The following is a 15,918-nucleotide window of genomic DNA, read 5'->3' as shown; positions in this document are numbered from 1 at the left end:
AGTAAATATTGAAGCTAATTAAATCAAAATTGATGCTTGCAACAACTCTTTACCAAGAAATACGTTTATGGTAAAATTTTGGAAAATCGGCGTGGCACCGCCCACTTATGATCACATATATGTACATCGGTAACCGTTCTACCAATTTGTGCCAAACTCGGTATTTTTATTGTGCTTGCTACATAAAAGCAAAACGTTGAAAATTATTGAAATCAGACTAAAATTACGGTCGCTTTTCATATAACGGTACATTTCAGAAATGCTTGAAATATTTCGAAATTTAAGGATGCTAGTTTACTTAATATTTATACACCCGCTTATCATGTAGCGGTAGCTTTCGGAAAGATGAAAAAACATATATTTAATACTTGCGCCGGGTATTTAATGTTCGGCTCCACCCGAACTTAGACTTTCTTACTTGTTTTTTTTTTAATTTTTTTCGTTTTAATTACGAAAAAGCCTCTGTGAAGTGCAGAACCAAATCAAACGAAGAAGAAGAAACTTGGTTCAAGTTGAACAATTGAAGAGACATTTATAAAGCGGCTGTAGCTGAGTGCTTGCTGTTATTTGCTAACTTTCAGAAGATGCGGGTTTAAATTCCCCTAGAGGCAACAGATTAAAATAATAATACAAATTTTTATTTTGTATCTCCGAATTATGAAAAAAGCATCCTTGGAGTGCACAAGCGTATTCAAACGAACAAATTGACAACCAAGAGCTTGGTTAATGTAAACAAAAGTATGGTTAATATTACCAAATCATTGTTGAAAATATCAACTAAGGTATTGTTAGTATTAACCGAAAAACACGTTGATTCCTTTTCAAGTTTGAATTTGATAATATTAACCAATTTTTGGTTGATCTTTTTCTCAGTGCAGCCATTTACTAAAATTGCAGGATGTTAATCTGTAAACTCTTTGGAGGCTCTGTTCAGAGATGCTCTTGTGTGCCACTAATAAGTTATTTCTTTCTTGCCATTTATATTAAGCCAGTAAGGAAAAAAAAACCTAAAATGAGTAAAAGCTAATACAAAAATCGGAAGTACATCCTTATATACACAAAAAAATTTGCACAAATACATGAAACATTAATGCCACTGAGTGATCGATGGTCGTTTTCATGAATTTAGATACACATACGAATTTATATCAATATGTACACTAGTGTGCCTCACCAAAAAAAAAGTGGTGGTATTCCTGCCGTAATTATAAAACCTATTATATTTAAAGACTCCCGCGAGTTGAACCCATTGGAAAGTACCTCAAAAAATCCGATTTCTTTATAAGCAAAATAAATTTTTAAAAATATTGTTTTCAAAAATCACCTTTCATGAGTTTAGAGTTTAAATTTAAAAGGTCTGCAAAGAAATGCTTGACATTTTATTATTAACGGAATCAAAATAATGAAGTGCTTTAGAAACTCTTGAAATATTATATAATTTTTTATAATTCTGATGGAAAACAGTACCAATTTGTTTGTATAGGGTGTGATGGACCCTAATGTACTCGCATACATATGTATGTATATTTGATACGATATATTTTAAATTCCTTAAATAGCAAACAATGTGTGTATACTAGGATTGGTTAATTTGTATGGAACGGGTTTTTCGACATCTTTGCTAGCAGATTCGAATTCTACATTCCAACATTAAATTTAATATTATCTAATAAAAGGAAGCTTTAGTAGAACTTAGTATAAATTTAAGATAGTTTCTTTTATAATTGGACGGGTCCGAATTGACTTTAGAGCTATGCCCTTGTGGATTTTTTTTGAATTTTATATAACCAGAAGCCGAGTTCGCTAGGAAGGATTTCACAAGAAATTAAAACGCCATAATATACATACATACTTATATCAATCTTGCTGCTCAATCTGTTGATGCACAAAGTCCAAAGATTATATAGATACAATATTTAAGCAAAAAATAAAAAATACTTCACGAAGCTTGCCGCTTTATAGGCATTCGTGTACGTGTGAGAAAATGTTTAAAGCGAAATGTGACAAAAGCTTTTCAATTTCTCTTAATTCGTTAACTTGTCAAGTGTTTCAGAAGGGTCAATCAATTACTATTTTTTTTTATTTTTTTTTTATTTAATCAGCCAATACAAAAGTGTACGCAAGTCGAATTGCCCTGATTTGGCTCTTAAACAGCCAAAAACTCGACACAGAGCAGTCAACCTTTTTCGTGTCGTTGTTACAAAGCCTCCCAAAGAATGCATGCTTATAATTTCAACATTTTCAATATCTACTAAGTATGTTTAGTCAATACTTATAAACTTGTTATTGCCATTTAGCAATTATTTGGGTGCCCTTTTAATCTTTCGCCTGTGTATTGATTTGTGTGGTAGAAATTTACACCAATATTTTTTCGATTAAATTACAAAATATTTACAATTTTTATATTACATTCAGCTTTGGGAATTCCCGAAATTCGAATAAATATACCAAAAAGAGGTAATGAATGCATCGCATACATATATGTTTAATGGGAGTTTGGAAGTCGGTTCGCATACTTATTTATGCAACTTAGAAATTAAAATATTAAAGAAAGGCGTTCCTGAGTAAATATTGGTCATCAAAGTTTCTATACATTTTTTTTTTGTTACTACTACTACTTCTGGGATAGTAAACTACCCCGTGCCATAGACGGGAGGTTAATGGTCCTAAAATATATGCAGTGCAGTATGAGAAAGTTGAAAACGTTGTTTGATAACAACTAATATAGAAAAACATGAGTTTGCACTTTTTCGTTAGGAAATAAAAGCGCTGTGTGTCTACCAAGGCGTTGACCCAAAGGTTCGCTTGTAATACCGTTTTGAGTTTGGTGGCGAACATTCTCTTAAAAAAAAAACACTAACGCATACGGATACGCATACCTATTATGGAGGTTCGCCTTAATGTTTTTAAGTTAAAAAATATTTTTGATCGGAAAAAATTTTTATTTTAAATTTCTTCAAAGAAACATATAATTCAATATTGACTTTTAAATTTACACAGGGCAACACTAATTTTGGTGCAGCAAATGTTAAAGCTGTTTAGGATAAAATTTTTGGAGCTGATTAGGAATCCGTAAGTAAAAAGTTTCAATCAGCTCCAGATTTTTAGGTAAACGAGATCAAAATATCAAATAGTCGCGTTTTTTGCAATATTTGAGAAGCTCTAACAGAGATACAAAAGGCGAGATAACCTTCCACTTAGGCTTAAATTAAAGCTAAAATTCTCGACTACTATCCTGAAAATACCCTCCCTGCACCTTGACCTGCTAATTACGAATTCGTAATCAGCACATAAAAGTCTATCAAAAATAACTTTAACATTTGCCGCACCAAAATTGTTTCCCATTTTTGTTGGCCTGTGTTTTATTAATTGCAAGTTATAAGGGTCTTTTTTATATCACATTAAACTAAAAGTATATTTTAAGTTTAAACTTTAAAAATTTTAAATCTTGCACATAAAACTTTGTTTTGAAAACTCAAATAGCTCAAAAAATCGTGGTTTCGTAGATAAATCTTCACTTATTACAACGCTAGCTTGAGATGATACCCATCTCTCTAACTTTTGCTTTTAAAGTACGAAAATTTCTAGTATTTAGTATGAATGGCGCTGAAATCTTAATGATCATAAATTGAGAGCTACCTAGTTCCACCAAGCTACAATTTACCTAACCTAGTAATCTTGTCAATGGTCTTAACTTAGCAACAGCCGAGCGCAGTTACGGTCCAATCTGCATAAAAAAAAAAAAACATTTTTTAATATTTAGAATTTTATATAGAAATTGACTGAAACCAAAAAATTCGATTTTCAGTTAAATGCTGTTAGTCTTTACGTCACCATTTATGTATGCATGTATGTAAGCAACTAAATGATTTCTTTTCATGTCAATTGCAACAAGTTCACTGTTAGTAAGTGAATGTTAATTTCAATACAAATCAACAAATACTTACTATACGGATATAAAAAAATATACATACCTACATACATATATACGTACATTTCTACAAGGGTATACACACTCAACAACAAAGTATTTTTACATTTTTGATTGATTTTACCTTGTGGACTTGACATTTAGCAAACTCTTATTATACATATACCAAATACTTATTTATATAACTTCCGTTCAATTTTCGCAGGTCTTTGGCTCGCCCAGCACACCCATATTGGAGAATCCTGAGCATCAAACGCGCTGGTATTTCAAATACTTTTTGGGCAAATGTAAGTAACTAAATATGTACATATATATGCGATAAAAACGTCAATAGAAAATAGGAAAAAAAAAGGAAAAAATTCTTCATCACATGTTTAGCACTTTCATGATGGCCACATTTGTGTTCGTACGCGCGCCCATTCGCTTATTGACATTCAATCATCATTATTGTGATATCACAAAAAAAAAAAAAAAAAAAAAAATTCAAGCAGACATCGCTTGCTGATTGACAGCCAAACAATGCACAAAAATAACCAGAGGGGAAATTAAAGAAAGAAATTCTCTGCAAAGTACAACGCCGAATGAGCTACATACCTTTGTATGTATGTATGTATGTATGCGTTGGAATTAAATGAATGTAGTGTAGTATAAGAAATTCCCTGGTAATGGTTTAAATTCACTTAAAGTGCTTAACCGCAATTTAATTTTAAATTCAAAGCGATTGGCGGTTTGGTGGCATACAAAGAAAGCAACAGTTTTCTCTCAGCCCACTTTTTATTGCAGACTTCGTTATTTTATCTACAAAATTTTACCATTACGCACGCAGTAGACTAGGACAACGCAAACAGCCACACCAACCAACAAGTGCTTACAACAAACAATGACAACGCTCGTTGGCTTTAATGCGATGTATGTATGTGTGTGTAAATTTATATTACTTTAATAACCGCCTTATCGACTTTCAACAAATTTGCGCCAAGCATTTCAGTATGTCAAGGCATATTATCGAAACTGTTTGACATCGGGAAAAATACTCGTGCTTATCAGCAAGTTTACTAGAAGGTAAAACGGTATTTTAGCACGTGCGCCGGGTATATCAAGTTCGGTTTCGCCCGAACTTATACTTCTGCTTTTAAAATTTTAATGATATGCTATATTATCAAACATATTTTAGCAACTTTTCTCAATCACACGGGTTATATTTTAAGAGAAAATATTTTTAAATTAAAAAAAAGAACCAGAAGAAACCAACTGCATCTCTTGTTTAGTGTTTCTGAAAGCAAGCACACACTTTATTGAAGAAATATATTTAGTTATTGGAAACAATGAATTACACAGGGCAACATTGATTTTAGTGCGCGAAAATATTAAAGCTCCTTTTGGTAGACTTTTTGTGCTGATTGCGAATCCGTAAGTATGTATAAAGTTTCCATTAGCTCCAGATTTTGAGAAACACGAGGTCAAAGTGTCAAAATGTAGCATTTTTGCAATATTTCAGAAGCTGTAGAAAAAAACAAATGGTGACAGAACCTTCCACTTAAGCTTAAATTAAAGCTAAAACTATCGGCTACTACCCCTCAGAATATCATCTCTGCACCTTGACCTAATTGTTACTTATAGTCACATTTTTGCTTTGACCAGGGCTGCACCCAAGCCATGCGGAGTGGTAGCGCATTAGAAGGAAGGTGAAGGATTAGAATTTACATGAAATATGATCCGCTGCAATACACAAAGAAGTACAAATTTTCAATTTTAAATAGAGGTTAAAATGCTTTTAGGGGACTCGTAGGGTAAAATAAAAACAAATAATAACTTAAAAAATATTTGAACTGTTATTTTACATAGAAAAATTTTACGAACTAAAGACATTACGACGCTTACGATGTCTCGTGAATCCCCTAAATATATCTTTCCTTTTTAGACTATTTTTTCTTAGCTTCACCCCGTTTTGATAAATATAATGTTTTGTTTGCGTTACTTTTGTTTTACTGTAATGGAAATTCTATGAAATTTTTTTCTTCCAAATTTGGATTCTTTACATGTTTGTTTATAACTTAACTGGATTACACTTAGAAATATTCCTTAATAACAGTGAAAAAACCACTGATTTCATTTTTCACTTCCCAAAAGAGAGTGCTACATTCAAAAAAAAAAAAAAACATATACATCTCGGGGCGCGGGTGATCAAAGCAGGGTTAAGGTATGCTCTGTGCTAAAATTGCAGTTGTAGGATTAAAAAGGTAATACAAAAAATATTTGTGTGAGTTTTAAGTATAGCTGACTTCTATATGGCCACATTTATGTTAATTCTATAGCTTTTCCTTTGAAATTTTTAAGAGTATGAGCTTAACACGTACGCCGCTTTCTACTACACATTTCTAAAACATTTCCACCTAAGCGCAAGTTTGGATACTTTTTCCTTCTTCAGGCTACGTTCCTACTAACCTACCAGCTGTGGTCTACCTTATTGTCAATATTTCGAAATTAATATTTACCCCATTTCATTTGGCTTGTCCTTTCTTTACCTTTTTTCGTTGTTGTGAATACGTGCTGCTCCTTTCATTTCCTATTCAATCAAATGCTCTGTGTGCAATTTAAGTTTACGTGTGTGTGCGTGCCAACAATGCCAATCGCCAGACAAAAGGGTAGCAGAGACTAGCAAGCAAGCAACTACGTACATAACTTTCGTCCAATTCATCCGCTTAGCCATTCAACTCTTGCGTGTACGCCAGATTTAACCATTCAACTTGGAATTTTTTCGCAAACTTAACTTTCATATTATATCTTGCTTTTGTTTTTGTTTTTGTTTTTGTTTTTGTTGGTTTGCTTGCAGTACATCAAAACTATGTCGGCATGGATGCAGAAAAAAATCCTTACTTTCTTTCGGTTGTGTCACAAGAGTCCGGACATCAGGGCGCACCAATGTATCGAGCAATATTATTTCGAAAACAGGTAAGCTTTACTTATATGGAAATCATTGTGCAATTATGTAGCAATAAATAAGTGTTTGGCGTACTGAGTAAACAACCTTTTAGAAGTCAATAATAATTGTATAATCTAAGCTCAAATAACTTGAATATATCTATGAGTTTATGTGTGTACATAAGTAGTAAATAGATGCCTCCAATAAAGATGCATTGCCACATTATTGCTCACCTTCACAAGCACCTATCTAGTACCTAGTTTCCTTGAGGTTTTCATTTTACTTGAGACTAAGCATTGTAATTAAAGGTAAGAGTAATAGCTCTGTATTTTTCATAAAAAAAAAATCTGTTATGATTTTATACAAAACTCTCTGAATTCTATACAAAAATTTTGAAACTGCATAGGCGGTAATGTAAGTGTGGTTTATTGAAGGCTGATAATTTTAAGAAACCCCATTTTATTTTAAGCTGCGCTAAATTAATTAATTTTCAACTAATTTTGCTGCTCATCGCTTGGGAAGGGCAGAAGGGAAAGATAATAGATTTTTAAATATTTGGGTGATATAATTTGCAGTCACTCAGAGGAATGTACATACATACATATCTAAAATTTTAACTAATTATAATCCTCGTACATACATATTTTTATGCAGCAAGACTAATTGCACTCATTCAGCCATTATGTAATTGCTATTGACAAGCTTTTTAGCACTTAGATACTTAGCGTCTACGCATTTTAAATTATTACGCGGTCAAACTAAGAAGAATACCCCCTGCCAAAATTTAAACTTAAATATGTTCATAAGTACATAACCAGCAAAAACTTTTCTGTTTTTGGTAAGCGCTTACTATGTGTATCGATAGAGTAACACATTACAATTCGCCTCAAGACAAAACTTTTCACTATCTCGTTTACTCACTGCATTACAGGTAATGCAGTGGGAAACCATTTTTACATTCTCTCAGTCAGCGCTTATAAATTTTTTTTTTTTAATTTGAGTGAATACCTCTTCTGATATATGTGTCGACATTACAATATTCAAAAAAAGTGAAAATAAATTGAATTGAAATAAATTAAAATTTTTTGTATGATTATTCAAAATATTTTTTCTATGTACATATGTACTAACATACAAAATGTATTTCTAGTAATCCTTGTTTAGCTCAAGAATAGATATTTTTTTCTATTTTCGTCAAAATTTACGAGCTTAATTGGTCAACAAATTAAAACTGATTATCGTAGCTTGCTCAACCTTTGCTATTAGTTGGATTTAGAAACTCCCACAGGTTTATGTGTCGGTTTGAGTAGAAGATAGAAAATTAAATTTCATTTATGAGTTATTTATAAAAAGCTAAATATCCGCTAAACTTTCAAACTAAAAATACTACTTTATTTTCGCTTACCGGAAAGCATTTCACTAATGAACAATTTTAGAAATACATATGTATATCAAGCAACTAATAATTTCAACTTTGTACATATATCTAATAGCAGCTCACTTTAAAGCTATAAAAAGTGTTGCAGCACTACGCTAAACAAACTTTACAAGCGCTAAATAGCCGCTTAAAAATATTGTAAGTACTATCATTAAATATCCCTCTGCCGCTTATAAAGTTCGCTGATTAGGGCAATACCGCAAATGCTCGCCCAGCAAATGTAGAGCATTTACTTATACATATGTATGTACTGCTCCTGTATGCAACAATACCAAAAACATAAGAAAAAATACTATCAATTTGGACAGCTACAGCTACAGCAAACCACCGTACACCATGGCGTATGCGTTATGTTATACTGTCGACATTGTCGGTTGACTCACTCACGTACGGCATTGCTCGTTAAACAAACCGCAAATAAGCGTTTCCACAACAGAAATTCAACATTTCAGAATAATACATGTTTTTTAACTTGCCAAGAGAAAAGAATAGCAAAACATAAAATGGCTTTACTAAAGTTGAGTACACTTAACATTGACACTTGCAACACACAGACCAACTTTAAGGCGCATTTACATGTTAGCATACTTATTTATGTATTTAAAGCTTTTTTGTATGCCGCTAGTAAGCACGTATGTATGTAAGTGAAAGTGAACATTCAAAACACAAACACATACACATTGATGAACGAACTTCCGGCGCCATGATGTCTGAAGCCATTTTGCATCTGCAAATGCAAGTTATTTATGTGTGAATGTTTCTATAGATGGCTGATGCTGCCAATATAGGAAGCTGCATGCTTTTGACTGCTGCTGACGGTATGCTGCTGTTCAACCAACTATACACTGATTATCGGCACAATGCAAGTAGCAAAGGTGAATCTAACTTCAAATAATGCCGTTTGTACATAGGTATGTGCGTGTGAATACGCACGTGTGCCAAACCCACACATATTTAAATTGCTAAGATTTAAAAAAAATCGAGTCCTTTCCTCAAACAGTTAAGCACAGCTAGCGCGTTTTCCAGAAATGTGACCTTGAAGTACCAACTCGAGGTATTGTCGAAGAATTGTTCACAGAAAAAAATTGTGTTGCTCCATTATTACTAAATTTCGCAAATATAAACTTCGTAAAATTTCCCTTTTTAATGTACATATGTATAATGTTCGTAATTTTATTTCATTTTCATATCACTTACCAAAATCGACACGCTGTCTGAGCAAGCACAAATTTTGGTTTAGTAATGAGGAAAGCAACACAGCAGATAATTTAGTTTTTGAACACTGTGTGATGCATACACACATGTATGTGAATATAGAAAAGTTTTCCGCCTTTAATTATGAAGTTTTCATAGTGTGGCGGAAGTGGTTTAAGTCAACGGGGAGAATATTAGTATGGTATCTTTGCATATGAAATAGCACACATACCAACATACATATATGGGAAAAATGCTGCAAAGGCCTTTGCTTCTTCTTCTGCAGCTTTAGAAAAATCAACCCAAGTTTGTTTCGTGTTAAGATTAGGTTAAAATTAAAAAACAGGTTAAATTTCGATATGAAAGTTTTTTTTTTTTTACTAGAAAGTATGAAGTTGATGAGAAAATACCAACTACGATAAAAACAAACTTGACATTATTTGTTCGTTGCTAAACTTAGTTTTAAAGTAGTTTTACTAAAATTCTTAAATATAAACTTTCATATGCGTAATATGTGCATATAATTACAATACAATTATTTTGTCAAAACAACCGCCATCAAATTCTTTTAGCACATTTTTCTTATCTGTCAGAAAATGTGTTCACCAATATAAATTCTGCTCGGATGGAGCTAAATCTGGTCAATATGCCTAAGGATATTGGAACATATATTTTTAAAATATAATAAAAAATACCAGAATTTCAAATATGTATGTTCATATTTACACTGGATCACAAACTTTAGCTTGGTTTTTGTTCTCCGAACGCCACTATCCAATTTCTATGTAGAATTGCTATTTTTTTTTCTATGGATATGTTTTCGAGATATTTTCAATTTACCGTTATTCTGCTTAAAACAAAAAGTGGTTCCAATTAATCACGTCGGCCGCTGTTGTGGATATTCTGCCGAATTCCACAATAAAATATGCGTTTTTCTAAATTTTATTCCTGCAATTGCAACGCCCATTTCGAGAGGTTTGTCGCCTTAAAAAAAACGGTGCTATACAAATAATATTTCTGGATAGATATTCTATCGGAATCCGCAATAAAATCTCAATTTTTGCATAAACCTGATTTTTCACACTCTCCTAAACTGATCTCGTCATATGTTTTCGAAAACAGATTACAAAACATAAAAAAAAATATTTTAAAAATAGCTTATTTCATCTATAGAACCCACAAGAAAAAATCTGTCCGACTTAATAAAGAATGACTCATATTCATCACAATTTTTAACAGATCACAAAGTGGTGGTTGTAGAGACAATTCTACTTCGCTAGCGTACATTTTGGGCCAAGATTATTCTATCTTCTTCTGTATGTATATTTATTATTTTTACGAAAAACCATTTCTAAATGCCCATTCCGGTCCAGTTCGTTAATTATCCGGTATTTGGCAATTTTCTTTCATGGTATAAAATATTTTGTATGAATCTTGAAAGCTCGCAATCTATGCACATGCATCATATTCGTTGGCAAGTTTTCCGAAAAATTACTGGTATAATGACGCAGGCATATCCTTTAACATTGCGCCAAATCGTCGGTTTGTATTTTGTTGCTTTTGTCCATAATGTTATGTAAACGCTCTTTTTCAATTCGCATTCTAAAAGCATTCGACTGGTATTTATTTTAGCACTCTTTGTTTACCAATGGACAATATTTATAACATTTCCATATTGTCATGCAAACGTTTTTATTGTTGTTTCTCTCTCCCCAGGGCACACAGAAAATTGCACTACCCTATCAGGCCAATCAAAAGCTGACGGTAAAACAAATATTGACACATTTCACTGGCATGGACGCATCAGCTAAGAATCCCAAAGAGATATTTACAGCCGATATACAAAAGGATTTGCTTTTACTTGAGGAACAAGAGGGTTCAGTGAATTTCAAATTCGGTGTAGTGTACATGAAGCCAGGACAAGAGTGTGACGACGAAATGCTGAGCAATCGTAAGTAGAAAATAAGAAACTATGCAGATACAAAGAGAATAAATTAGCGTTAAGAGCATTTTGCTTAAATACATTTTAGGTAAAATAAATTATGCAGCATGATTAAGTAGCTTTTCATATGCACGTTTCATTTGTTGATTTATTTTCATATGTACATACGTATATCATAAACCCATATATGCAATTGCCAATTTTTTTTTATTCACATAAATGTTTTTTTTTCTGTTTCACCTCATCGAACAGAAGACGCTAGTCGAGACTTTGAGGACTTCCTGCACATACTGGGCGAACGGGTACGTCTAAAAGGCTGGGATCGCTTCCGTGGTGGATTAGATGTGAAAGGTATGATATTTCAAAAATCAGGTAACGTTATTTAAGATATGAAAGTATGTATGTATGTACATTATACTTAATGAACTAATTCTCAATTAATTTCTGTCGCTTAACTAAGTATGTTAAAATTTAATGATATGTTGAATCCGCATTAGAAGGTTAATACACATATTTAAATCTATAATAAATTTCACATTGGAGCGGAAGTCAAAATTTAACCCTTAGTGCTGTGCTAGTTCAGTATCAATGTCAGTGAAAAATAAATTATTATTCACAGTCACAAAAAGAGGTGTTCAGATACATCCGGCACAGTTTTTTACCGTCAGTGTCCGTTCCATGATTTTTAAATACTTCGACAACTATATTTTTTACTGACGAGCTGACGTTGCTCTATTACAAGTAGTTTTTAATATAGAGGAAAAATTAATTCACTTCACTGAAAGCATCGCACATACCACGGATGTGTGTGAATTTGTATCACAGATCGAGGCTGCTTGGCATTGATACTGAACAGACATGGCACCGATACGACACTGATTCTTCTAAATCGAATTGATTAATTGGTTTCATTTCTATCAGACTAAATAATGTCACAATTCAGATTTTTCCCAAGTAAAAAATGTATCTATGCATATTTCAAGTTGGGTTTAAGACCTCAAAACGATGGTTGCGTTTTGCCAATATAATCAGCACTTGTAAAGCGTTGGATGTGTCATCAGAAGAGAAAAAATCTGCATCTATAACTCTGTGATCAGACCCAATATTAATTATCATACTTATAAAAATAAAAATAATATTAATCAAATGGGTTGAAAATGAAGGCTCCATTGAATTGTGAATAGTAAATTCCAGTTTTGAGCCACTGTGCTTTGGTATAAAGTGCAAAGCTATACTTGTAAAGATATATCACCAGAGAATACTGAAAATTCGGTTCAGATAATTCGCTATTTAAAAAAAAAATTATGCAAATTTTATGTACAGTATGTAATGTATGTAAATGTATGTAAATAAATAAACTGTTTAAAGTTTCATAGATTGCACTTTATTTAAATAAAAATAACAAAGAACTCGAAAATTTTTAACCGACTTCCAAAAAAACGGGGGAGGTCAGAAATTATTTTTTCTTTTTTTGTGTATGTTACCGCATAACTTTGAACCACGTGAACCGATTTTAAAAATTCTTTTTTTTTTATCGAAAAGTTTGTACCCAAGGGTCGTTCCGCAATTTGTTTAATATGCGATCATTGAATCATGAAAAGTTAACGGTACTCCTAAATTTTTATATTAGAATTGAAGTCGATTGAACCCCAAAATCCATCCCTCGTGTGATGCATGGAGAGCATTGGGGGACTCACGTGCATGGGAGAAAGTAAGCTTCCGAAAGTCAATCAGAGCAAAAATGTGTACTGCCGAATTTCGTGTATTTAGTGGTTGATAAATTTTCCCTTCTATGGGAAGCTTTAAAGCTGGTAACTATTTCAAACAAAAATAATAAAATAACCGATCACAGAAGACTCTCTTTAAACGATCGAAAAGAAAGGCTTCTATTAGGCCCAATTTTTTTATTATTTTTTCTACCAAGTACGTTTTATGTACATACATACATATAATATAAGTACATGCTTAAATATTCAGTAAAGCTTCTACCAAAAGTCGCTAAAAAAGCATGACAAAAAGACAACGCCAAATTTAATGCTGTCATTCAATTTTTCACTTTCATGTCTGTCAAAAACACGATAGGCGATATGACTGGCAAATATTCGGTGTACACGCTGTACGAGGGCCACGAGATAATGTTCCATGTGTCGACGCTGCTGCCATACTCCCGGGACAATCGACAACAGGTGCGTGTCGAACACTTACTTATGTATATATGTTTGTGTTACCGCTTTAAGCAGCGTGAAAGTAACTTTTGAGGCATAAAATTAAATGTCAGCTAATCTTTTTGCAAATATTTCACCAGCATTTTTTTATTTCATATTTTATTTTATTTTTTTTTGTTTGTCTGACAGGTGGAACGCAAACGACATATCGGCAATGATATTGTTAACATTATTTTCATTGATCAGCCAAGCGCGAACAAGGCCAACTCGATTAGCGCGCAAAGGGATGCGCTGGCAGTGCAAAGTGGGCTGGGTGGCAGCGAATACATACTGCCGACAGCATTTGATCCCACATGGATTAAGAGCCAATTTACACGTAAGTGCGCAAGCTTATATGTATGTAAATTGATTTTGATTGTTTTGAAACTGCAAAAAGAAAAATGAAAAAACAATAATGCGACCACTTTTGCTCTTCAATTAACATTTGCGCTGCATGAATGCTTGCTAAGACCACAAATTTAAATTTGCTGCACAAAAGTACGAGTACGAGTAAAACTCTCATTTCAATTTCACAGATATTTTTGCGGTTGTCACGAAAATCGACCATGCCTACCGGTTGGCGGTGTTTTGCGATGAGAATGTGCCACCCTTCGGACCGACGCTTCCAAATCCACCAGAATTTACGGTAAGTATGCTAATCACCAAATCGCCACTGTAGCGTTATCGAAGCCAATTAGAATAAATATCAATGCCCTCATTTTGTGTTTTATGGAGGTAACATAAATTTATGCACAAATGCGCAGTTGTAAAAATACATATGCACGTACATATGTACGTATTTTCTAATCTATATAAATACGTACGAATGCGAATTTGTAAATAAGCGTGTAGGTTGTATATTAGGGTGGTTCCAAAAACAAAACGTGTGGAAAAAGCTAGTTTGGAATTTTAATGCTCTCACCCCCCTAGAAATATTCTAAATCGAAGAATATACCCTTCAACCGCTCAAACTTTCCCATGTATTTTATATAGGGAAAAACCATTTTTCGTGGAAGTGTTATAGAATTCTTGCAAATCAATATTTTTCGATCGGAGAGTTCTGTTTCTCTTCAGAAGACCTCCATTAATATTAACCAATTCTTTATCTTACCATTTCTTAATACTATCGACTTTCCTATGGGTTAAATTATTGCAAGTCTCCTGAAGGGGAACAGAGTTCTCCAAACGAAAAATATATAAAAATAATAATATAAAAAATATTTTCAATAATTATATACCATTTCCACAAAAAATTATTTTTGTCCCATATAAAATACATAGGAAAGCTTGAGCGCTTTCAGCGACCTCTAAATATTTTTTGATTTCGATATAAAAAGCAGGTGTATATTTTTTTCAATTTAGAACATTCGCGCGGATTAGCGCATTAAATTTAACACTTTACTTTTTTTGGACCACCCTATTATATATTCACATATATTTAAATATGAAAGTACCTTTATCTCAAGCGTATCAGTTACACATTATCAATGGGGGAAAAAGTTGCAAATGTGCAAACGATAAATCTATGTAAGTATGGCTTAATATGTTGGCGGGCTTTTGTTTGTGACTGTAATGAAAATGCAGAAAAGCACAATTAAAATTTAATTCTCTAACCACATAAATTGTGTTCAATAAAACTTAAATTCATTCGAATATGCATACATATACATATGCATATATTTATATTAACCCTGCTAACCATTTTTTCAGTGTATTCTGAATTGTAGAGAAATTAAAAAAAAAAAATCATAAAGGTCTCATCCGCTCATGATATTTGATAGACAAACCTGCTTCGAGTGGCTGATTACAAATCTGATATCAGTTTTCAAAAATTCAAAATGCGGATCCAATAAAGCTCCATCAGTTCTTTTGTGTCCATCACTTTGAATTTTTAAGGACTAAAGTAATCAGAACAAAATCCCTTCTATTCAGCATAGCGGTTGTTAGGGTCTGGTTTCCCGTTAGAAACCGTAAATGACTTGATCTAGAAAAAAGGGACAATATACCGTTAACCATAAACCCTCTTCTTAAAGAAACAGCAACAATAAACATAAAATTAGAAAGCAAAACCAAATTCCAAAACAGACTCTGCTTTAAAAAACATGCACTGAAACAAAAAATTAAAACTAAACAAATTTATTCGCCTGAGCCAAACGGCACTCAAGTTCGTTTCATATTGCAAAAATTTTGATGAAGCTTAAAGTTAACTTTATTATACATACATAACATCACTTGAAACGAATAAAGAAAAAAGACACGTGAAAAAATTTCGGCGAAGAAAAAAAA

At 32.8% G+C, this 15,918-nt stretch overlaps 1 protein-coding gene across 2 annotated transcripts in view; it reads left to right on the top strand.

The window, feature by feature from the left end:
• LOC118733093 (GTPase-activating Rap/Ran-GAP domain-like protein 3) overlaps positions 1 to 15,918 on the top strand; it is a 136,365-nt gene that overhangs the window by 57,207 nt on the left and 63,240 nt on the right. For both annotated transcript variants that reach the window (XM_036462297.1, XM_036462298.1), the window contains exons 4-10: positions 4,137 to 4,218; positions 6,765 to 6,883; positions 11,203 to 11,437; positions 11,681 to 11,779; positions 13,511 to 13,614; positions 13,783 to 13,969; positions 14,169 to 14,278. In XM_036462297.1, the coding sequence (XP_036318190.1) occupies positions 4,137 to 4,218; positions 6,765 to 6,883; positions 11,203 to 11,437; positions 11,681 to 11,779; positions 13,511 to 13,614; positions 13,783 to 13,969; positions 14,169 to 14,278 (936 nt within the window). The remainder of the gene's footprint in view (positions 1 to 4,136; positions 4,219 to 6,764; positions 6,884 to 11,202; positions 11,438 to 11,680; positions 11,780 to 13,510; positions 13,615 to 13,782; positions 13,970 to 14,168; positions 14,279 to 15,918) is intronic.

The sequence above is a fragment of the Rhagoletis pomonella genome, unplaced genomic scaffold, assembly GCF_013731165.1.
Source record: "Rhagoletis pomonella isolate Grant_MI unplaced genomic scaffold, Rhpom_1.0 Rhpom_scaffold_00002, whole genome shotgun sequence".
Lineage (NCBI taxonomy): Eukaryota > Metazoa > Arthropoda > Insecta > Diptera > Tephritidae > Rhagoletis > Rhagoletis pomonella.
This window is presented reverse-complemented; position numbering and strand designations above follow the sequence as displayed.